General features: G+C 41.9%; 1 protein-coding gene across 2 annotated transcripts in view; it reads right to left on the reverse strand.

Annotated features, from left to right (window-relative positions):
* cnksr1 (connector enhancer of kinase suppressor of Ras 1) overlaps window positions 1–25,110 on the reverse strand; it is a 71,823-nt gene extending 46,713 nt beyond the window's left edge. The window contains exons 1-4 of one of the 2 annotated variants that reach the window (XM_084310262.1): window positions 24,789–25,110; window positions 23,475–23,626; window positions 18,012–18,214; window positions 16,350–16,434 (exon numbers count right to left, since the gene is read on the reverse strand). In XM_084310262.1, coding sequence (XP_084166388.1) covers window positions 16,350–16,434; window positions 18,012–18,214; window positions 23,475–23,626; window positions 24,789–24,840 — 492 coding nt within the window. In that variant the 5' untranslated portion in view covers window positions 24,841–25,110. Of the gene's footprint in view, window positions 1–16,349; window positions 16,435–18,011; window positions 18,215–23,465; window positions 23,627–24,788 lie in introns of both variants that reach the window. The other variant, XM_084310261.1, reaches the window with a different exon arrangement.
* Window positions 25,111–26,318: the final 1,208 nt, after the last annotated feature.

Here is a 26,318-nt window from a genome sequence, read left to right on the forward strand (position 1 = left end):
CAGTGGTTGCAATATCCCAAATTTAACCACATAACATGCGCCCAGAAAAGTGGCAATTTTTTTTTACTTGAACTTGAGGACTGCATACTTTTTTTGCAAAGCTTATCTTTATACTTTATGCTTATAGCACATGCATAAGCCTGGTCTCTTTTGAAAGATAACATTCTGAAGTTTCGTACACAATAAAGAAAAATCACTTTTAGTGCTAATGAGTAACATAGGGCTGAACATGAGTTGAACTTGTGTATTCACGTTTTTGTGTAGTATAGTTGCAATATTCCAAAATAATATATATATATTTTTGTATAAGCTGGAAAACACCGCAAATCCATAGCCTGAAGGGACATGGGCCTGAAGGGACATTAACGTGTGTTGTCGGGCCTTACAAATACATTTGATTATCAATAAGGTAGGATATCTGGAACACACAAACACACTATTTTTTTAATCACATGCCATGAAACTCTGGGACCTGGCTGAATTTAAGCTGCACAAATCATGTTTAAAGCACGAAACAATTCACTCCCGGGTAACATCCAAAAATTCTGTTATAGAGAGGGGGGTTACAATTTAGAGGAGAGTCTAACTTCAAGAAACAGGCTGTTCATTCAACAATGTATGTATATTTCAGTTTGTGGAGTGAATATGAGTTGCATAAGATAATAGAGTGTGAAGGTATACTGAATACTGTCTATCTGTATGTCATGTATGTCATATGTTATGATGAATTGAAAATGGGGAACCCTGATGTAAAGTTTTGTAAACAAGACAAAAGTCTTTCTCTGGTCTGCAAACCCTTAACAATTGTGTATTGAGCCGTACTGTATTGTACCCATTCTGCAATCCGTTAATAAAGTTTTCAATCAATCAATCAAGGGGGTAGGAATACATACGTTTACACTTCATTCTATACTCCTGCTTGTTTGTTTTTTAATCTGTTTATTACTTGTTTTTTATTATTATTTATTTTCAATTTATGTTCGAAATAAATAAACGCATTCATTCAAGATATTGTGTGAGCAAAAGTATAGGTAATTTACTCCCTCGAGTCTGGCCCCGCGCGGATCTTGCAGCTGTGCCCGCACAGTGCAATACTCCAATTCAGCCATTGGGTGGGTGGCGCTGCTGAGCGGCCCTCACAGCGCGGCCGTCAGCGCGCGGCCCTGAGAGCGCCGCTGGCTCTGCGGCTCTGCAGCTGCATGATTCTCCGGGAGTCCGGGGTGATAATCTGGTGCGCCATGTAAAAAGTTGCAAATTGCCGGGGGAGCTTGTGGACGCGACAATAGTGGTGGTTGTAGGGTGTTTGAGCTTGTAGCGCTAGTTAGCTCGCAGCTATCGTTAGCTTCTAACGCAACGGTGTATACACAATATGTACAACGACACAATGATCAAACACCTTATAAATACTATTGTCATGTCCATAAGTTCCCTGGCAGAAGGGTATATAAGGAGGAGAGAACCATTTTAAATCGGGTATTCATGCTGGCTAACAAGCTGGGTAGCTATGAGCTAACTAGCGCTACAAGCTCAAACACCCTACAACCACCACTATTGTCGCGTCCACAAGCTCCCCCGGCAGAACACCCGCAAGGACAAAGGCACACAAAGAGGAGAGAACCACCCCAAATCGGGCACTCATGCCGGCCAACAAGCGACCTGCGTCTATGCCTTCTACATCGGGCATTCATGCTGGCTAACAAGCTGGGTGTCGGGATGTTGTTAGCTACTTTAGCTTCTAACGGTGTATACACAATATGTACAACGACACAATGATTTACATTATTACATATGGTAACGTGGTTGTGGCTTTTACAAATAGTGCTTAGCTTTAGAGATGGATGGCTATGATCACGGAGCAATAGTGCTGTTAGGTGAAACAGATACAGCTTCATTCATCACTCTGCTAGTAGTAGCAAGGCTCTCTGCCTGCCGCTAGCTGTGTGTGACTCTCAGGCGTAAGCGGGGTAAGGGGGGCATGCTAGCGTAGGGTCACGTGGGCTTAGTGGCCAATCAGGCGAACCCGGAAACCGAAATCCGACTAAATCCGTTGCGGAAGTGATACACGCCCCCCGGACAGGGCGTGAAAAGAGGACATGTCCGGGCAAAAGAGGACGTTTGGTCACCCTACACTATCTCACCTTGACAGTCAGAAGGGGGGCTATGTGAGATTGCTGTTCATTGACTATTGTTCAGCTTTCAACACCATAGTCCCCACCAGACTGGTTGACAAGCTGATCGATCTGGGTCTGAGCTTCGCCATGAGCGCCTGGATCCTGGACTTTCTAAGTGACAGGCCCCAGGCGGTCAGGGTGGGGGGTCATACCTCCAGCAAAATCACATCAAAGTATCGGGTCCCCCCAGGGCTGCGTTCTGAGCCCCCTGCTGTATTCACTGTACACACATGACTGTGTGGCCAGGTTCAGCTCCAACTCCATAGTGAAGTTTGCGGACGACACGTGGTGGTGGGGCTGATCTCTAACAATGACGAGAAGGCCTATCGAGAGGAGGTTGATGAACTGGCACGCTGGTGCCGGGACAACAGCCTACTCCTGAACATTGGTAAAACCAAAGAGCTGATCGTGGATTTTAGGAGAATACAGCAGGGGACACACACGCCGTTGTGGATAAACGGGGCTATCGTGGACAGGGTGAGCAGTAGGGATGGGTACCGAATTCGGTACCGAACCGAAACACGTCGGTACTACCGAGTATCGAATCAAGTGAGAAAAAAAAAAAAAAAAAAAAGGGGTCAGCAACCTTTTTGACATGGAGTGCCTGTTTGAAATATAGTTGTAACTAGTGTGCCTCAACAATATTCCATGCATCGTATTTTTTTTTTCTCATAATCAGGTATTTTTAATGATAATTTTTACATTATTACATCATTGTTATTGTTATTATTAACAATATTATTATGATGGTTGTATCAACCCTAAATCTGAGTTGGGAGGGGGGGGGGGGATGCAATGCAGACAAACAGCTGCATACAGTGCGACCATTTCACTCACATTTGCCCATTCATTTTTGGACACATCACACACCATCGGTGTGTGTACTGTACGTGTGCTGTCATAGCTCCACCTACAGGCCTAATGGAGAACACCAGGATGTGAATGGAGGGTGAATGTGAGGTATATGTGTAAATATGTTTTGATTGATCGCAAGACTACACTGTAAAAAAATAAATAATAATAAGTTACCAGAACTTAAAAATATTGAGTTCAGTTACTGTGCATTAAGGTTTTCAGTTTTCAATCCATAATAAGTTAACAGAAAAATAAGTACACAACCACATTATTTCAACCTAATAAAACTATGTTTATTGTCATTGTTTTAAGAACACAAGTTGACTTGGTAATACTCACATTTTGAGTAAAAACAATTGCTTTTAACATGTGCAATGTTCAATGAAATAGAAAAATAAATAATCAAATTTGTTGATTAATCACACTGGTCACAATGGTGACCGTAATAATAATATATATATATACTTTTTTTTTTTTGCTGCCCCCTAGGGGTGCCTATGAAAATGCCCCCGCGTGCCTATGCAGGCACGCGTGCCTAGGGTTGCCTACCCCTGGTCTACACACATAGATTCTGTGGTGAAAAAGGCGAAACAGCGCCTCTATCACCTGAGACAGCTAAGGAAGTTCAGAGTATCGAGGAAGATACTCCACTCCTTCGACTCCGGGGCTGTAGAGAGCATTCTGAATGGAAACATCACTGCCTGGTTTGGAAACAGCACGGCACAGGACAGGAAGGCACTCCAGAGAGTGGTGCGCTCAGCTGAGCGTACTACGGGCAGGGTATTGCACTACCACCCCTGCAAGACTTATATAACAGGAGGTGCAAATCCAGAGCCTGCAGAATTATGAAAGACCCTCACCACCCCAACAACAGCCTGTTTAAGCTGCTGCGGTCAGGCAAGCGCCTACGGTCACACGCTGCAAGAACAGAGAGACTCCGACTCAGCTTCTTCCCCCAGGCATTCAGAACACTGAACACTGAACTCTCCACTCACAAATACACATGAGCACACACAGACACACACACCACTCATGCGGCAACCGCTATTTTTTTTTTTTAAATGATCACTTTAAACAAAATGATCACTTTAAAAAATAGAATCTTAGAAACACTTTAAAAGAAGGAGGTACTGTATAGTTTAGATAAATTAAGAGTTTACATTGTAAATTGTATATTGCATATTAGTAGTGTATATAAGAACCAGTTTCTCAGGAACCTAGCATGTATTTTTTTTACCATGCATATCTTGTGTCTTATCTATTTTATTTTTTCGATGCCTATTTTATTCTATTTTATTATTGTATTTTGCACAATCAATGCGGGCAAGACCACCCGCATTTCACTGTATGCCCTGGTATGTAGTGACAAATAAACCTCTTGATTCTTGAATTGTATTGTATAGTGTAGGGGCGACAGTGGCTCGGGAGGTAGAGCAGTCGTCTGGCAATCCGGAGGTTCCCGGTTCGATTCCCGCTCCTCCCGGGCATCGTGTCGATGTGTCCTTGAGCAAGATACGTAACGCCTAATTGCTCCCGATGAGCAGGTTGGCACCTTGCATGGTTGCCTCCGCTGTCGGTGTGTGAATGTGTGAGTGAATGGGTAAAATGTGAGGAACAAATTGTAAAGTGCTTTGGATAAAAGCGCTATATAAAAAAGCAGCCATTTAGTGTTGTGTTATACTGTATTGTATTGAATTGCATATAGTGTTGTCTTATGCTGTGTTGTGTTATGTAGAAATGGGACTGCTCTCTGGAGCAGTCAGCCTCTCTCTCTCATGTGTGTCTCTCTCTCTCTAGTATGCGTGTCTCTCTCTCTCCGGTGTGTGTGTGTGTGTCTCTCTCTCTCTCTCCAGTGTGTGTCTCTCTCTCTCCAGTGTGTGTGTCTTTCTCTCCAGTGTGTATGTGTGTGTCTCTCTTTCTCTCCAGTATGTGTGTGTCTCTCTCTTTCTCTCTCCAGTGTGTGTGTGTGTGTCTCTCTTTCTCTCCAGTATGTGTGTGTGTGTGTCTCTCTCTCTCTTTCTCTCCAGTGTGTGTGTGTCTCTCCCTCTTTCTCTCTCCAGTATGTGTGTGTGTCTCTCTCTCTCTTCTCTCCAGTGTGTGTGTCTCTCTCTCTTTCTCTCTCCAGTGTGTGTGTGTGTGTCTCTCTCTCTCTCTCTCCAGTGTGTGTGTCTTTCTCCCTCTTTCTCTCTCCAGTGTGTGCCCTCGCCTCGCTTGTAGCAGCATTAAAATGTATTGTTCCTTTTTACAATGAAAATACATTTGAGGTCCTTCTGTACCACAGACGGTAGTCCCAAAATGATGCCGATCAGGACAATTGAGACTAATTAGTAGGCGATGCCGAGAAAAAGGCAAACTATTCTGAATGGCTCGTGGCTCAGCTGGGAGCGTTAAACAACAGAATCATTCAACTTCCTGTCAAACATTCCCAAAATAAGGGTCAAGTTAAAGTCTAGTGTGAACAAAAAAGTCCAAAAGTGAGTATAGAGGTTCTATCTTTTTTTGGCGAATCCAGCCATACTCAGCACTATGGAGGCATATTACTACCAGGAGTAAGTCGAGTAATCCAGCCTTACTCAGCACTATGGAGGCATATTACTACCAGGAGTAAATCGAGTAATCCAGCCTTACTCAGCACTATGGAGGCATATTACTACCAGGAGTAAGTCGAGTAATCCAGCCTTACTCAGCACTATGGAGGCATATTACTACCAGGAGTAAGTAGAGTAATCCAGCCTTACTCAGCACTATGGAGGCATATTACTACCAGGAGTAAGTAGAGTAATCCAGCCTTACTCAGCACTATGGAGGCATATTACTACCAGGAGTAAATAGAGTAATCCAGCCTTACTCGGAACTTAAAAGAGTGAATTGGTGCATCTAGTGTTGTATTGTGTCGGTGTGTTGTGTTGTGTTGTGTTGTGTTGTGTCGTGCTGCGTTACGCCACAGTGTGTTATGTTGTGTTGGTGTGTTGCACTACTGTGGTGTGACCAGGTGGTGGGCTAACTTTACAGCAGCGCTCTATGCCAGAAAGCTGTTCTCTCTGTAGTTGTCATGGAAACGAAGCGAGCCGTTGCTCGGTGGAATGTGTTGAAACATACTCTACATACACAGTCATGCACGGACATATGGACACATATTTCACACACACTATATAGACTGAACAACCCAAGACAAATATGAATCGCTATACAAGAGGGGGGAGGGGAAATAAAGTGCAATGCAATCGTGTTCTTGTCTGTAGTTTAGCAGTTGTTCAGGAGTCTGGGGGGGGGGGGGGGGGGGGGGCTATGTTACAATTATATCAAATAGATTATCAAGAATAAAGTCCTTAAAGCCCCATCTCTGATTACTGGAGCTCAAAGCAGCAAGACAAGCGCCAGACCGTCAACGCAGTGTTGCGACACCCGTTTGTAAGGGGAGGTACTGGCTCATTTGTAACAATAAATATACGTTTCTGTTGTTATCACAGATAGCTTTCGCTCTATTCACCTCACTATCTTACTGGTTCACTGCTCAGGAAGAACACGTGCTAGTTAACCTTCCTCATTGCACAGGCTGTCCCCATCTGTGTGTCTGTTTACATACTTAAATTACACACGCACACACACACGCTATAAAAAGGACATCTATGTTGGCTATCTTTTCACTTCCTGGTTTTTCTAACACTCCTTTCCCTTCCCCCTTTCCTCCTCCTTCTTCTCCTCCTCCTCCACTCTTCCTCCTTTCCTTCCTCCTCTTCCTCTTTTGGTGCCTCTCTTTCTTCCTGCTGAGCTTCACTGTGTGCTGCTCACTAGTGGCCTACTGCCAACCAATAGGTGACGTGTCAATCAGTACTGTGGGTGTCAGTTTCAACAAACACACGTGCACGTGCACGTGCACACACAAATACAGACACACACACAAATACAGACAGACACACACAAACTCACAGACACACACACATTCCCTTTAAATGCTGTGTGAGAGAGCGACGTTGACACTCTCTCTTGTCAGTATAAGCCTCTCTTAATATTTCCAACTCAATCACTGAACTCTGAATAACTAATCCAATATGGGTCCGGGTCACAGTGCGTGCACGCGCACACACAACACACACACACACACACGCCCTTCTATAGTTTGTAATGTTAAACAAACAGCTTCAACCACACATGAAAAAAAAGAACTGCTTCCAGTTCAAGGAAGCAGTTCAACTTACATACCTCATTCAGACTCCTTTAAAATCCACTTTGCTCTCATGTCCCACTTCAACATTAACATAGCTCCCTCTCTCTCTCTCTCTCCCTCTCTCTCTCTTTCCCTCTCTCTCTGACCTTGCCTTAGCTGTAGCTGTGCTCTGTGATCTCAGCCTGTCCTCCGAGCCACACAGAGACAGAGAGTAACACAATTCCAGGGGAGAATCCCAGCAACACCAGCTGACTACTGAACTCGCCCTCCCTGAGGGTGACAGGAAACCACACACACACACACACCAAGAAATAAGAGAGGTCTTTAATGTGCACCCCAGGGAGACCTGTGTTCTAGTTACTCTGTGTGGAGCCAGTTCTCCCGATTACAGAGGCCATAATGAAGTCATAGCCACTGATGGCCTGACTAGCGGAGCGATAAACTAAGCTCACTGGGGAGCCAGCAATACCGGTGTCTACTAGCCGGGGGCTACCATAACGGACAGTGCGTGTGTAAACGTAGACAAGTGTGCCATGTCGCTGTGTGCATGCATTATGCTTGCTTCTGTGTGTGACTCTCTGTGTGCTTCCACAGTGTGTGAGTCTGTTCACATTTTTGCAGCATGAATGAACTGACGCACATGGATGAGTATAGTACATGCTCTAGTGTCATGTGACTGTGTGTGTGCGCGCAGGTGTATAATGTACGAGGTGTGTGTGTGTATGCATGTGTGTGTGTGTATGCATGTGTGTGTGTGTCTGTATGTGCGTGTGTGTGTGTGTGTGTATGTGTGTGCGCGCGCAAGTGTATAAGGTACGAAGTGTGTGTGTGTATGCATGTGTGTGTGTGTCTGTATGTGTGTGTGTGTGTGTGTGCACAGGTGTATACGGTACAAGATGTGTCTGTATGTGTATGTGTGTGTAAGCGTGTATGTGTGTGTGTGTATGCGTGTGTGTGCACAGGTGTATACGGTACAAGCTGTGTGTGTGTGTGTGTGTGTGTGTGTGTCCTTCCAGATGTATCATCCCTGCTGTTTAATAATGCTATGCTGACAGATTGAAAGAGACAGGACCAACACACCTGTAGGGGGCTTCTAATTATTTCCTCTGGGATCAGATGTGTGTGTGTATGTGTGTGAGTCATCCTATAATCCCACTGTTTCACTGTTTTAACACTGACTCAGAAATGTCTTTACAAAGGTAACCCTGCATTGAAACAATCTGAAACCATAGAACAGGTAGTGATAAACAGCCCTGCACACACACACACACGCACGCACACACACACACAGTCTAAAAAATAAAGAAAACAGGAACCGACCAAACAATAGTCAGTAATTGCCAGACGCTGATCAACCCCTGTAAAAAGGTTCCATGTCAAAACACTCAGATGCGTGACGAGCACTTAGCTCTCGCTAATCACCTCTGTGTCCTTGGCGTCTCTCTTGTGTGTTTGGACCGCCTTCGAACGACGACAACAACAACAACAGCGCAGCTGATATGAATCTGAATCACTAAAAGGGCCGCTGTCAGAAAACATCCACATCCTAAAGCAGGCGGTCATTGTTCGTCGACAAACTCCATCACATTCCGGTTCCCCACCTTCCTTCCTTCCTTCCGCCTGTGGCCCGACCACATAATACACCGGGGAGTTGCTTCCATGAGTCTCCTGTTCTCATTCAAAAGTACTGTAGACTTGTTCAAATTAGGCCACACTGCAAGCATGCAAAATCGATTAATTTGGCTTGTCCAGTACCTGGGGCTCTTCCTATGAAAGGCAGTGATTATCTCCTATATTTTCGCAGAAAACAAATGAGATACAGTAGAAATTGTGTCACAGACGTGAAACTACAGAGAATGTGAAGTTGAAGTTGTCTGAGTTTTTTACCGTATAACGATATGTGACAGTATGGTGTTCCAGTACAAATTACAGTATGATATCACATATTTCTTATGTATTTGTCTTGTAATACAATTGTCACCTATTTCATTCAAAACATTTGACTTTGTAATACTTCTGCAAAGATTTTCTTATTAACTTAAAAATATACCGTATGCATTATATTTCTTTACGATATGTCTATACTGTGGACGAGGGTATAGTAGAAATCCACACCTTTGCATGGATCCATGACCGTATACTTTCATATTTGGTATACCTTCCAAGTTCCAACCCTAACTAACTAGGGACACACACACAAAACTTGACGATTTTAAAAGCTAGTTTAAAAGTACTCAACAAGAGGTACTATAGACACATCATGTTGTAGGGACGGAGACAACATAATGAGGTAAGAAGAAGCACTGTACCTGAAGTCTCGGTCAGGCGTCCAAGGCTGGAGACTAAATACAAAGCCCTCTCTAAACACTGAAGTGTTCTCTCTTCCTCCCACAGCCTCTCTGGCCCGACCACACTACCTCTCTCTCTCTCTCTCTCTCCCCAATTATTTCGCTACTCTAGCTACCGCCATTCCCTTATCTCATCTATCTGCCTCTCCTGACTGTCTGTCCCTTTGTCTCTCTCTCTCTCTCTCTCTCTCTCTCCCTTCTTATTTATGATGTCAGTATAATGTAATGTATAATTCACACTTACTAGTCTCTCTCTCTCTCTTTCTCTGGTGTGCTGCAACTCCCACGCCAGCCTAGAAGTCATTTAACTAGAAGTTTTTCAGTGGAACTTGCCGTCCCTCACTCTGGATCTCCTCCTCCCTTCCCTCTGCCCCCCTCTGCCCCCCCCTCCCTCCCTCCCTCCATCCCTCCCTCCTCTAGGTGCTATGACATATCCAGGCCTGCCGATGATACATGCAACCACTTTTTCACCCTACCAGTTCGCCATTCATTCTATCCTGAATACTCGATATGAACATTTCACAACGGTGACAGCCACAGAACACTAAACAGAACCCGGGACGTGACGTGACGCCTCCTCTTTGCTCTGTGGCAATCGTCTTGACCTACGCTTCCACAAGGTACAACCGCCCCAAGATATGCCAGGAATGTAAAGAAATTAAGAATGCAGAGCATTACCCAAGCAGAGCTGAACCGAGCTGAGGAGCAGGGAGTATGTTTGTTGTTGTGTGTGTGTGTGTGTGTGTGTGTGTGTGTGTGTGTGTGTGTGTGTGTGTGTGTGTGTGTGTGTGTGTGTGTGTGTGTGTGTGTGTGTGTGTGCGTGCGTGCATGCGTGAAATTCGCAAGCCAGTAAAACAATAAAACTTGTTCCGGTTCCTCTTTGGAAAATTACTATGTGTGAAAATGCCACTAGAGGTGTGTCTGGCTCGTGTTTTTGTTTCCTAAAGCAGCAGTACAACATGTCAGAAAACAGAAGCCTGTAATGCCTGCTCAGTCATGGAGAACACGGTGTTGAGAGCTGCTCATCGTAATCATCAACGTAATCATGCCCGCAGGCTCCACAAGGGAAAACGAGCGGAGCGTGGAATTACAGCGTAATTAAAATAGAAAATAATTATTCGATAATAGGGTATCATAATAGAGTACCATTTTCTGGAAGAGGAAATGCTTATAATATAGGACAGGTACACTATATCTTACAAAAACATAATCACCTTATTATCTTTGACTATGAACGTATTTCTGGCTTTCTGGCGAGGTCAATATATACCCAATCCCGCATCACAATATAGTCTGCTCAATTGATTTGGTTAGACTTTTTTTTTTTATAAGTATTTTTATTGCACATTACTTTAGTTACATTCCATATTGATGCACACATGCAATCTTATTTTTTTCTTGTTCAAAAACAATTGTCCAGCGGCATATAACAAAAAAGATTCAAAGTAAAAATAAACATTCTTTCTTTCCTTTGGCGGGTCCATACATACATATAAACAGGATAGTTAAATAAGCTAGATTTTAGCTGGGAAATAAAAAAGAGACCAAAAAAATAAATAAAAAACAGAGCATTAGAAAAAGGCCAAAAGTCAAGACACAACAGCGACTTTACTTTCAGTTCAGACATTACTGTAATATGAGTGACATTTTGAACTTATATTTCATTTTATATATCATTAGAAAAAGGCCAAAAGCCAAGACACAACAGAGAATATACCTTCAGACATTGCTGTAATATGAGTAACATTTTTAACTTATATATCCTCTTCATCCTCCCTCAGACCCTTTAACACTTTGATCGCCGGGGTTAAATTCATAATTTACCATCCCTCGCCAGCCCTATTTAACATGGAGAAGTTCCCCTTCTTTGCAGGGCTATAGCTTTTTAAATTGTATTGCTAAATTGACATTACTATGGCCCATTCAACGTCCTATATCTATTGTTCAGGGTGTAGCAACGTTATACTTTTTCATTGACATATTCATACTAAAATACGGTCTAAAGTATAAGTATGTTTTTATCGTTTTCTGCAGCTTTCTCCAGAACTTGATTTATAGCCCTAAATGCATTATATTGATGATCAAATAGTTTGGTAGGAATCTGTGCGAGATAAAAAAAATAATTCAACTGGACGTGCTTCTAGGAGTTACTACGTATGATCTGATGTTGACCGGATGGGGGGGGGGGGTCGTTTATAATTCCGTGGGCAACGTTATATCATTCATCTAGTGTGGGTGATATGATCATTAGAGCAGTTAGTATCGAAGACGTTAGAAAATAACGCTGAAACTCACCGTAGCTTCCTCGCGCCGTTGGGAGATTAGCGTGGAACAGAAATGTTTCTATTATGGGATGTCGAAATATCCGATCCATTTCCAGGTTGTATAATAGTATATACGTCCAAATCATGTTGTTTATCGAGTTATTGGTAACGGATTGCTATCCGTTGTGATCAGCTCGAGTCCTGGGACTATTAGCGAGTGATCGGACCGAATTGAAATGAGCACCAGCTTCCACTTCCCGTTTCTGCCCTGGGCGATCCGCCAATCGGCCACCAGATGGCGCTCTTGAACCGAGAGTTCAGAGGGGCTCAACAGTACATCTCATGTCTCCGGGGGAGAAATATGATTTCGATCACAGATTTTTGAAATATTGATATCAAAGACGCTGTCCAGCGTTTTCGGCAGAATGAGCATGGCGGGGAAAGACGTGTTTCAGCGTTTCCGGCGATTAAAGTGTTAAGTAGTCCAACACCGGTCCCCATGTCGTATCAAACACCTTTCTCCGTCCTGTATTTTTAAATCTAAGCCTCTCTAAGTAGAGGGTCTCACCCAGCTCTCTCATCCACATTTCAAATGTGGGTGCTGCATCAGACTTCCAAAGTCTCAAAATGAGCTTTTTAGCCAACACAGCACCTAGATATATCGGCCTTTTTTCATTGTCAGAGTACTTAGTGACATCGTCGCTATATCCCAAAATGGCCACTAAGGGGCAGGGTTCCCACTGTTTATTAAAAGCTTTTGAATAAAAGTCAAATATATCAGACCAGAACGTGTGTAAGTTGGGACAAGACCAGAGTTGATGTGTAAGGGTACCATCTTGATTTTTACATTTGTTACACAGTGCTGATACGCTAGGATACATCTTATTCACTTTCACCTTTGAGTAGTGCAACCTGTGTATCACTTTAAATTGAATCAAGTTGATTCTAACATTTACAGAGCACCGGTGAATATTTGTAAGACACGTTTGCCAGAATTCCTCATTGAGGGGTATCCCCAGTTCTGACTCCCACTCAGTCCTATATCTTTCTGTGCCAACTATTACCTGATTGAAAAGTGTCTGGTATATTTTTGACACCGCCCCTTTACTACCTGGTCTAACATTAATTATATTTTCCAGTGCTTGATGCTGAGGAATGTCTGACCATGTATCTACATGAGTCCTTAGGAAGTTCCGTATCTGTAGATAGCGGAAAAAATGTGTTGACGGTAAATCGTGTTTGACCTTCAGTTGCTCGAATGATAGGAACTGGGCCTCTTGGTACAAGTCATTCAAGCTCCCTATACCCTTCACCTTCCACTGTGCAAACCCTTGATCCATAATGGATGGCTTAAAGGCATGGTTATTACCGATTGGAGTGTCTGTATACATATTTGGAGCTTTCAAGTATGCTTTAATCTGTTTCCATACCTTCAAGGAGCTATGTACTATAAAATTCCCTTCATATAGTGATTTGTTTATCTTGACAGGGCTATTCAAAAGGGCTAGGAGAGAGGTTCCCTGACAGGCTGCTCGCTCCATTGAGAGCCATGCAGGAGTGACCTCCTCCATGCCCTCCGTAAGGTTAGCACTTCTCCAGAAAGCCATATTGTTTAAATGTGCAGACCAGTAGTAACATTTGAAGTCTGGAAGACCAAAGCCACCCTCATTTTTTGTTTTACATAAGTGTTTTTTGCTAATACGTGCAACTTTATTCTGCCAAATAAAAGGGGATTATAATCGAGTCTAACTTTTTGAAATACCGCTGTGGTATGAATACTGGAATTGACTGAAAGATGTATGTAAATCTCGGAAGAACCACCATTTTAATAGCGTTTACTCTCCCAACCAGTGACAGTGGGAGGGTCTTCCAAAAATCTATATTCTGTTTCAACTGTTTTATTTTTAATTTCCAATTATCTTCCAGTAAGAGTTCAGGTTTTTTTAGTAACGGTCACTCCTAGGTAAGTAAATCTATCTTTGGTAAAGGAGCTATCCTTATTTAATTGTATTGGCATTAATTCACTTTTATCCCAATTAATTTGAAAACCTGAAAGAGAGCCAAAATAATTAAACAATTCCATAATTGGAGGAAGGGACTCCTTTGGGTTAGATACGTATAACAGAATGTCGTCTGCATACATTGATAAATGATGCTTTTGCCCTTTAATGGAGACAGGTGATATTCTAGGATGTTGTCGAATTTTTTTAGCTAGTGTTTCTATGACTAAATCGAAAAGATAAGGAGAGCATGGATCTCCTTGCCTTGTCCCACGGTATAGTGGAAACTGAGAAGAAATATCCTGGTTAGTAACTACACTTGCTGTGGGATGAGCATACAAAATCCGTATCCAGTCAATAAATACCTTCCCGAAACCAAATGCCTCTAGGGTCTCATACATATATGGCCACTCGACCTGATCGAAGGCCTTCTGAGCATCCACTGAAATCACCACTGTCTCTGTATTGTGTTTCGTATAAAGTATATTGAATAACCGTCTTAAGTTGTAATAAATATGTCTATTAGGAATAAAGCCCGTTTGATCCGGGTGCACTATCTTCTGAATGTGAGCTTTTAGCCGCTTGGCCAGAATCTTGCTAAGCAGCTTTGTTTCAATTGGAATCAGTGACACAGGTCTGTAGGATGATGGTTCTAACTCATCTCTGTCCTTTTTCAAAATTTATGAAATAGTTGCATTATACAGCATTTGAGGTAGTCTACCATCCGATGCGGCATGTTTAAACATACGAACCAGCAGCGGAGATAGTTCCTTAAAGTAGTGCTTGTAGAATTCTGCAGTAAAGCCATCAGGGCCAGGTGCTTTATTGTTCGGTAATTCTGTAATTGTCTCTACTATTTCTCCTATGGAGATGTCCCTTTCCAATGCAGCTTCTCCCTCGCCATCAAGCTGAGGTAGGTTTAATTCAGAGAGAAATGCCTTAATAGCATCAATGTCATGGTTGCCATTTGATGTATACAATTTTGAATAGAACTCCATAAAACGTGCATTTATCTCTTTAGGGTCTGTAAGAACAGTGCCTGTGTCTGATTTTATTTTTAGTATTGCACGGGAAGCTTGCGCCTGTCTTAATTGACGTGCCAGCAGTTTCTGAGGTTTGTCACCTATTTCAAATTGTATCCGTTTTATCATATTCAATTGCTTATTGACCTGTGCAGATAAAATAGTATTGTACTCATCTCTTTGAGAGACTATAGAATTCAGGATGTCGGGATCTGCAGAGACCCTGTACAGGTGTTCTAGTTGAGACACAGAATCATCCAACTCCACTAGTCTTTTTGACATTTGTTTTCTCCTACCTGCCACGTATGATATGATGCTACCTCTAAGCACTGCCTTGATAGCTTCCCACAGTGTTGAGTCATCCACATCCCCTGTATCATTTGTGTCTATAATGTCAGGTAGCCTAGCTGACATGTATTTTAAGAAACTCTTCTCTTTTAAGATTGTGTTGTCAAATCTCCAGGTGCGTTCCTTTCTATGTCTAGTGAACCTAACATCCAGTGACATGGGAGCATGATCACTTATCAGGATAGTATGGTATTGTGTGGACACAACATTGGATATCAGTTTAGAGTCTAACAGCATGAAATCAATCCTAGAATAGGATTTATGCACTGGAGAGAAAAAAATAGTAGTCTCTGTTGGTAGGATTGCGTAGCCTCCATATGTCAACCAGATTTAGATTGTGCATGGCACTTTTTAACACCTCACTGGCTTTGCTGTTCACGGATACCTTTGATGACTTTTTATCCAACACAGGGTCAATTATACAATTGAAGTCGCCACCCAATATAATATTTGTATTAACAACGTCAGGAATTCTATTCAGAACTGTCTCAAAAAAATGTGGATCATCAAAATTTGGACCATACACGTTTATCAATGTTACAGGAACACAATTAAGTGTCCCTGATACAATTACAAATCTACCATTCGGATCCGCGATTGTGCACTCATGATCAAACGACACACCCCTCTTGATAATAATAGCGACCCCTCTGGCCCTGGCCCCGAAGTTTGATTGAAATATTTGTGATCCCCATCCCATTTGGTTAGACTTGGCCAAAAGACTCGAAAAGACAGCCGAAACCGACCAATCTTTTGTCATCGACTAAAAACACACTTCAATCAATATCTGAAATGAAGGAGAACAAGAAAAGAAAAAGAATAACTTTTGTACCGTCTTCTACCATCTATCATGCACTTTTCCACTAAATAATCTTCCTTGCCTACATTACTACCTACTATACTAATATGTCTCTCTCTACTACTATGCACTCAACACTGCAGCACCCAAGTTTCAACAGTTTGGTGAACATTGTTACTCGGCTGAAAGAATTGTACCCTTCCTGCTGACTTGTCGTACAGAACTTGTAAGTCGCTTTGGATAAAAGTGTCAACTAAAATGAATGAAAATGAAGATAATAGCACTGTGTACTTAAAGTAACACAAAAGCGTGTTAATATTCGAGGACTGTACGCTTGAGACTGGTGTTGATGCTGCCTGTGAATATAGACTAACCTTGTGCACGGCACTCCCCAGCCCTCGACAGTGGGTGATGATGCTCTTACTGGCCGTGGATCCGCTGAGCTGAGAGAACTGGTACCTGCGTGGACATGAGTGGGAAGGATGAAAGTCCTGGATGAATAACAGATGGAATATCAGAATGGGGGGAAAAACACTTCAAAGGGAGCCTCTCGTGTCTCTTTGATCGTCTGTGATCAAAGAGCAAAGATGAACTATTAGTCTATATTATGTACTAAGTTGCACAAACATTATGTAAAATACATATAGAACAAATAGCTCTAAGACAGGCTGAGAGTGAGAGATAGAGAGACAGAGAGAGACAGACGGACAGAGAGAGAGAGACAGACAGACAGACAGACAGACAGACAGACAGACAGACAGACAGACAGACAGACAGACAGACAGACAGACAGACAGACAGACAGACGGAGAGAAAGACGGAGAGAGAGACAGACAGACAGACAGACAGACAGACAGACAGACAGACAGACAGACAGACAGACAGACAGGCAGACAGAGAGATGGAGAGAGACAAAGAAAGAGGACATGGACAACATGCTCACGGCATGCCAATGTTTACACCAAAACACTCTTTGTTTTAAAGGCTAATCTCTAAACAAACATGATCTCGCTCAAAGTTATGATATATCCAGAATCTCTGAGCACTTAAAGCTATAAGTAATCACATTAACTTACACTGCCAACGAAAATCTAAATATGTGTGAACACATAAGCTACTCTTTCATGAAGCCAGAAACCAGAGAGGTAAGGCTGTGATCACATTGGACGCCTTTTTGAATGTGCCTGCTCCTTTTTTATATTGTTTTCAATGGTTTTATCACGACAGGCGCACGTCTCCTCCAAACTATGTGCCTCGTGTTCTTGAAGCGATGCTTTTTCGGGCACTCTCAGTTAAAAAGTTAAAAATGTACAGCGAAACAAACCAATTGATCATGGTAGAGAAGCAAATTTTGGCAGTTTCCAACAAACCTTGTTAATACAACCTGTCTAACAAGTCTTACACAACCCAGCTATGAACAGCAACAGCTGGAGGGCTGTGGCAGTGTGGTGCACATTCCCAGTGAGTGATACCGTTCAAATTATGATGTTGACAATGTATCAATAGTAGCCAACGTTAGCTAGCATTACTGTTCATTTTCGATTCCCTATGTACACCGCCACCCATCGCGTTTGAGCGCAAGAAAAAGGCGCAGTATGGTGGTTGGCAGCTTGGTGGCGCTCTGGGATCATCATCTGGGAAAATTGTGGCCGATACCGATAACCGATATTAATATTGCTGTTCTGGCCGATACCGATATCTACCGATGTCGATATCTCTGTATAGAAAACACTTTTTTATGATAATCAAATAAAGTTATATTTTCCAAAACGCATTTTTTTTTTTTTTTTTTTTAACTTATTTTCAGAAATGACTGATATTTTGAAACTATTTAAGGCCAAAACATGTAAAAAGAAAAAAAATATATAAAAAAAATATATATATAAATTTTTTTATATCGGCCCTATCTTGATATCGGACCGATACCGATGTGTAAAAAAAACTGCCATATCGCCGGCCGATATATCGTGCATCACCCCCTTTAAATGACGTGATCTTGAGTACTATATCTACTCTAAAACTCTCCCCCTACAAACCTGTTGAGCAGAGAGAAGAGCCCCTTGGCTGACGTGATCAGCTCCACGACAGCCTGCAATATGGTGGTTGGCAGCTTGGTGGCGCTCTGGCCGTCGTAGGTGTCGACACGCCAGCGGCCCTGGATGTCCATCTGTAAGGCGTGAGCCACGGCACGCAGCTTCTCTGTCAACCCACGCAGGCTCTCACCTCCCATACCGTATGTCTGGAGGGTAGACACAGGACAGGTGCAACACACACACACACACACAGACGCATGCACACACACACACACACACACACACACACACACACACACACACACACACACACACACATGCAGACGTATACGTACACACACACATGCAAAAACGTGTGTACACACACACAGAGACATACATGCAAAGATGTACACACACATATACACACACACACACACACACACACACACACAGACAGACATACACATAAGCCCTCGTTATACGGTAGCTATGTGACCACAGGCCACACAGAACAATCAACACTTCATTAGTGTGTCATAGCCATTTCAATGCTGTGGGTGTTAATTAAATGACAAAGCACTCAGCGGCGTGTGGTGCAGTGGGTGGGAATTTACGAGTGTCTCAAGGAGTCTAGTGGTCATTTACGGTCATTTACTGTCTCAAGGCACATTTGTACTAGGGGTGTGGACATTTCTCGATTCTAAGATGCATCGCGATGCGGACGTGGACGATTCTGCATCGATGCAGTGACAGAAAATAATCTATTATTAAAATGAAAGAAAAATAATCATTTTAACTCTCTTGCTAGCTTTTATGTTCCTTTACAATGCAGCACGTTGGGATTTGCTCCACAACTAGAAAGCACCCTACAAATCAAATATATTATTATTATTATTATTATTATTATTATTATTATTATTATTATTATTATTATTATTATTATTATTATATTATTAACACTTTGATTGCCTAAGGCTAAATTCATGATATACCATCCGTTGCCAGCTCTATTTAACATGGATAAGTTCCCCTTCTTTGCAGAGCTATAACTTTTTTAATTCTATTGCCAGATTGCCATTATTAGGGCCCATTCAAGGTCCTATATGTATTGTTCATTGTGTAGCAACGTTAAACTTTTTCATTCACATATTCATAGTAAAATATGGTCTAAAGTATAAGTATGTTTTCATCTCTTTCTGCAGCTTTCTCCAGAACGTGATTTATAGCCCCAAATGCATTATATTGATGATGAAATACAGTTTGGTAGGAATCTGTGCGAGATAAAAAATTTCAATTGGACGTACTTCTAGAAGTTTCTACGTATCATCTGATGATGACCGGATGGGCGGGGGATCGTTTATAATTCCGTGGGCAGCGTTATATCATTCATCTAGTGTGGGTGATATGATCATCAGAGCAGTTTATATCAAACACGTTCAAAAATAACGCTGAATCTTACCGTATCTTCCTCGCGCCGTTGGGCGATGAGCGTGGAACAGACATTTTCCTATTATGGGATATAGAAATATCGGGTCCATTTCCAGCTTGTATAATAGTATATACGTCCAAATCATGTTGTTTATCGAGTTATTCGCAACGGATCGCTATGTATTGTGACGAGCTAGAGTGCCGGAACCTATAGCGAGTGCCCGGAAGTAATATGGGTGAATAGCACATCGTCCAAGTAACATCCTCTTTGGCGATTGCGCCGATCGGCCACCAGATGGCGCTCTTGAGCCGCTAGAGGGTTCTGTGGGGCTTTTTGGTGGGTCTCAGGCCAGCGGATGGGAAATATGAATCCGATCACAGATTTTTGAAATATTGATATCAAAGACGAGTTACGGCGTCTTCGGCAACTTGAGCATGGCGGGGAAGGACGCCTAAAAGCGTCTTCCGGCAATCAAAGTGTTAAAGCTAGTGCTCTGGTCATGCATCCACTCAACTCATAGAAAATACAGCATCAGGCTATTCTAAAAGTATTGATACTAATAAAATTGAGTATTGAACCGTTTTTAACAGCTGGGTATCGAGATACCTTTCTAGTATCTGTATCATGCAACACTAGTAAAGACATTTATTTTGACATTCTGATTTAAGAACTTTCTAAATAAAAGTTAATATATCTGACTGCTTAATTGATGAAAAAGTAGCCATGTGCAGTAATATAGATTATAAAATTGAGGATGTAATATATTATTGGGTATATTATTGAGCTGCATCAAGATGCATCGAGATGCCTCGTAGAATCTAATCGAATCGTGGACAGCTGAATCGTAATCGAATCGTGAAGCCAGTGAAGATTCACAGCTCTAATTTGTACGTCGTCTGGGAGATCAAATCCATTTACAACTCTGACACACATACAGAAAAAAATAACAGAGAGAATGACAAGGAGTGAGAGAGAGAGAGAGAGAGAGAGAGAGAGAGAGAGAGAGAGAGAGAGAGAGAGAGAGAGAGAGAGAGAGAGAGAGAGAGAGAGAGAGAGAGAGAGAGAGGGGGAGAGAGAGGGAGAGGAGAAAGAGAGGGAGAGAAGAGAGGGGGGGGGGAGAGAGAGAGAATCAAACAGAAATAGAAGAGAAACAGACATGTGCACTTAGGTAAACACGGTAGCTGTAAATCTCTATGTTGGTACTTAGGGTCAATCATGTCTTTTTGTGCAACACAATTTCCCACCAATGAGCTTAAAAGTTGCTACAGCAGCTTAATGCACTCATTCATTCACCCATTCATTCGGACTTTGGGTAAAACTGCGGCTCGTTCTAATGAGTCGCAGTGACCATTCCGCTCAGTAATTCGATTGCTCCACCAGTTAAACAACATGCAGTTTGAGCAGGCTTAGCCGTGGCCCGATGGCCACTAGCTGTTATGCCATCCAAACTGGAGCCTTGCCTGGCACCGTCCCACTCAATTAATCCTCCCCGCGAGAAACAAAGGCCATTCTGGAGTGCCAACACCATTTAAAAAGAGCTCTCGCTCTCTCCGCGGTGTGTGTTTGCATAAGCGACCCGAGACTGACTGGACACCGAATGGATGGAGACAGAAGGAAAGGAGGCGAGGAGAGAGAGAGAGAGAGAGAGAGAGAGAGAGAGAGAGAGAGAGAGAGAGAGAGAGAGAGAGAGAGAGAGAGAGAGAGAGAGAGAGAGAGAGAGAAAATCAAAGGGGTAGAGGAAGCAGACAGTGCAAACTTTGCCCAAATTTGCATGTGAAGTATTAGGCGCTTGTTATTGTATGAGTCTTAAATCTGCTTTGGTTAGAGAGGTCAAGCTTGATGGGCCCTTTGATCTCGGCTGGAAAATGATTCCGCTACAATATCCGTGACTGAAGGATATGTGAAAGTGGGCAGGAGAACACAGTTAAATGACTAACTCGGACTTCCAGCGCTGTGTCGCTTGTTGAATAAGCCGAGACTTGTATGGCATTAAAAGTTGTTGCTTATTTTGGATGAGCCCCAGTTAGTCCCAGCAGCCTGTGGTCCTGCTCCGAAACGCAAACTGGATCCCATTCATATGAACCAAAACAGAGGGACAGCTGCTAAAAATACTGCCCTGACTTCTACACTGACGTGACGAATAGAGGGATACCAAAATTCAGCGTTTCCACAACATCCAAACAAAGGAATCTTAACCAACCAACCACACCATAAACAAGCAGAGACGCAGTATCTTCAATGGTAGTAATTTAAGATGGTCCACAGGATCTTAAATGATAGGGCCCCTAGTTACCTCGACAATGTAGAAGGCTAGAAGCGGTTCATAATCGCAACACCAGGGCTAGGGTAGCAACCCTGAACCTTTACAGATTTAAAACAGAATAAATAAATAAAGATAAATAAAAAAAGAACCCATAAATCTAAGAAAATTGTCAAATAGAGGCTGCTAGGTAACATAAGGACATGGTCATTTTAATACACAGAAATAGGTTTAAAACAAAACAAAAAAAGGAAAGAAATGTTAAAGGGATATTTCCCTTTAGTATAACTTGTCATGTTTCAGCAATCTAACCTCTATGTGAGTGTATAAGCGGCCACTGCTGTCTGTGTCGTAGGGTGTCAGACTCCTCATTGACATTGACTTCCATTAATTCTGGGGACCTAGTCTAAATATCGTATTTTTTAGTATAAACAAAGTACTGCTGTGCAGATCTTAATAAAACAGACAATTCTGAGTCAAACTAAGGTACGTGTTTGTTTTGGCATTTAATAGGCAGTAGTTACCATGGTTAAGTGCTGCCTTGCTAGAATAAAGATTCTAAATGTTCTATGAAAGGTTGACAGTTGGTAAAACTATACCTCAAGTAAGAAATAGTTTGTTTACTGATCATTTGAAAATAGCAACATTAGCTCAAAACAAATACCTATTACACAGAATAATATTTCTGTATTGTTTGTTTATACTACAGAAGTATGATATTTAGATTTGGTCCTCAACATGAATGGAATTGAATGAGGAGCCTGACACCCGGGAGGAATGGTAGTGTTGACAGATGACAGTAGTGGTCACTAGCTTACTTGTAGATTACTTTAGATCAGCAGTTCTCAAACTACAGGTTGCGACCCAAAGTGGGGTCGTGGGTAGTCGCAGTGGCAAGTAAATTATTATAATTATTTGTTTTGTTCTGGCAACATATTTTTGCTAAATATGCCTTGTTTTATAAAGGTGTATTGATAACATAGTGCTGTAATAAAATCTTCTAATAAATATGCATGATAAAGTTCAACAACATGTGCTTTTATTTTGATATTCCTTAATTCTACGTTGAAATTACGCGATACTACATTAAGTGTGGGGTCGCCAAAAAAATTCCAAAATAAAATGGGGTCGTGGTATAAAAAAGTTTGAGAACCTCTGCTTTAGATAAAAGGTAAGACTGTTGATTTTTGACTAGTTCTACTAAAGTATTCCTTTAATCGTGTATTTATCTTACTATTGGACTGCACATTTTAAAAATGTAAATAGATTGTTGTGTTATGATGTGGCATGTTATGATGTGTGCATTTTGCTATGATGCCCCTAGCTCATGGAATGAACTCCAACAGTCCGTAAAGCTTGAGATTCTCCCCTCTGTTGCAGAGTTAAAAACCTTTATCTCCAACCTTTGTCAATCAAGTTGTACATGTTTTAATTGATTGTTATCCTTACTTGTCTTATTGTTGTGATTTTATATTCTGTGTGATTTGCCCTTAGAATTTAAATAATGGTTTGAAATTAAATGTTGTAGTTTCGCAACTGTCTCCATCTTGTTAGGGCATGAATGGACTGATGGAACAACAGGGACCAGGATGGAAATAAGTCCTGGACTTTGTCGTGTTATCCCTAACAATGTCTGATACGATTGTTGTTTGTTTATTTATTTTTTACTACTGTATTTGAATTAGTAAAATAAAATAAACTGACATGATTACAAACACAATCGCCGCAAAATAGCCATAGATACACTGCATATGCGACGTGCGTACATCCACACACACACACACACCTCCCTCACCAGAGAGCAAATCTTCTCCACAGCCTCCAGTATAAGTTCCTGGTGTCCTATCTTGTGGACCCCCAGTCTGTCCAGGTCCTGTGAGGACAGCTGCAGCAGCTCCAGGCCGGACAGCTCTGAGAAGGAATACTGTTGCAGAGGGGCGTCCAGACCTGACAAAACAACACACACACACGTGCACACATACATGCGTACACACACAAACTCACATGACATTGTGTTGCAAGACAGAGGCATTCACTACTTCAGTAGCAGCTGATGACTGAACAACAAGCTGTTCTGGCCTACAATGAGGATTCAGATCATTACTTACAGCCCATTGTACACACTCTCACTCTGCAGGTAGGAATGGACACAAAAATCTAAATAATGATTGATCATTATAAGCTTAGCTATTGGTGAGGTTAGCAGATATTGGTGAATATATATCGGCTGATGCTACTGGTTGTATTTTATTTTTTGATTGGCATCAGTCCCATGAGCAGAACTGGGCAGATGTGAACAACCAGTGCACAGGTGTTTGTGGTTTTTATTTGGCCATGTGGCCGACTTGTGTGCACAGCAGCATTGAAATAGACTGCATAAACAGAAACAAAGAAAGATTATCTTCATGTCTTATTACTTATGTAGCCTATACAAAATTGGATTACAGTAGGAACTGTATACAGACCACATCATATAGATCTGCCCTTACATAAACGTTTTCATATCTGTGCATCCTTACTAATAACAAACAATCATATTGTTACCTCCTGGTTAAAACATATTTAGGAACAATAGCAAAGTAGTGAGTAATTATTGTGTTATAGTGTTGCAAATGGGCGTCATTACAATGAAAGCTCCCATTCAGTACTCCTTGTTGTGGTATTTGTAATTGAAACAAGTTTGGGAACTGAGTAATCGCCATGCACTCTACTCTCTGTTGCAGTTAGTTTGTTATGCGGGTGGTGGGCTAGTTTCTACTCGCATGATGCCAGCTGGGAGTACAGTGCAGTGGGCTATAAATCACTAGTATGGCTATTTCGAAATTACGGTTTGGTTCCCACACTGCCATTATTACACTAGGTGGGAAATACAAGTCAACTGCTGTAGTTCTTGTATTTGAGTCAAACAGCATTGTGAATAAAAACGCAATAAGGAGCTAGCAATACGGATTGTTGTGTTATGGCTTCTGTCTGAGTTTGTTACTTCCTCATTCCACCTCCACCTTCCAACAGGATCTGAGTGGCGCGTCTCCTGCTGTACGAGCCAAGAGACCTGGCTGAGGACTGGAGCGATCAGCGTGAGAAGAAGAATTGTCGTGGTTCTTCTTACCTTGGAGCCATTCGCTGACTCTCTCCTTGCTCCACGACGTTATAGGCTCCATGCTGTGGAGACCTGATAAAATCGCTTATTCAAATCCCAGCCGTGGTGCTCGCCGAGTTCTATTTCTCCGGGTCGCTGGAACTGGAGAGGCAAACGTTGATCCCGATTTCCAGGCTGACGAGGACGAACGGCACTCCCCTTTACAGGTAACCAGTCCCACTGGAGCCAATAGTGTGGAGCTGTCAGGCGCGTCCCGCAAGCCAGACCCTTCCCTCCTCCAGCACCTGGGGGTCTGCCGCGCGAGTTGGGCCGATGAAGTTTCATAACTCTTTCTGGAAGCTTATAGTTTCCATGCAATGATTTATACAAGGAGTATGCCGCCTACAGCAACTGTAAGGGAGCCAGCATAGGTTTGGGCCATAGGCTACTTAGGCCTAATTTTCCCTACCGAATTTTTGCATTTTTGCATTAAAAAAAAAGCTGCATTCTGTAGTAGGCCTACTTCATTGTTTGCATTTTGTACTTCATTTTGTACTTTAGGTTGTACTTTAGTTTGTATATTTTGTATAGTGTTTGGCCTTTATTCTTTTTTCTTTTTACTGTATGAAGCACAATCTCAGGGGGCTCATACAGTACAGAACCAAGCATTTCACTGTAATGTATACCTTAAAAATAAAACAAAACTTGAAACTTGAAAAACTTGAATCCTCTTTTCCAAACTAACAATTAGTCAACTTTTTGGTAAATTGCTGGAAATGTTTCACCGGGGTAAGATCTATTCATGATCTATTAAATCATAATACAATTTGAATATTAATGTAATATGTACACAATACGTATGCTTAAGTAGACACATTTAGAAGGTAATTAAATCACAACAGACTACAAGTAAATGTAAAATGTTGTAAAGGGGGCATCTTCCCCCACTACCCAGGAAGATCCCTCCAGAATGTAATACATCAACAAGCTAACCAATACTGTCTCATTAGCCAAATGTGTCTTACAAATCACATTAACCAATGAAAAGAAATAGGCATAGGCCACTTAATACACAGACCTTACAGAAATACATGTCGTCAGTCACTTTATCAATATCTTGTATTTACCATGTTTAATTCACGTAAACAATCATTGGGGCCTATGTGAGTTGCACTATTCAGTCATAAATAATTCATGAATACCTGCCTAAAATTGCAACTTGGCTATTATGTTTGATAAACAGATCACACATTTATCAACAGAGCAGAAAACAGAATGTTCTCACCAGGCATGAGTCTGGAGGAGATCATGTAATCGGTCTGGTATGCTCGTGTGGATCCATGTATCCACAGCAGATCCTGCAAACAAGGTCTAATATTTTTGTGTACAATTATCATTTCAATAAACAACAACAATTACAAGAAAAAATATAAAGAGCTCACATAGGCATCAATAAACAAAATAGTGCAAACACAAATCAACAAATGAACAGATCATAGGCATAGGTCCAAAACACCACATCAGGGGGGTCCACAGGCTAGTGAGTAAGGGGGCTTTCTC

Source organism: Notolepis coatsorum (genome assembly GCF_963971535.1).
Source record: "Notolepis coatsorum genome assembly, chromosome: 3".
Classification (NCBI taxonomy): domain Eukaryota; kingdom Metazoa; phylum Chordata; class Actinopteri; order Aulopiformes; family Paralepididae; genus Notolepis; species Notolepis coatsorum.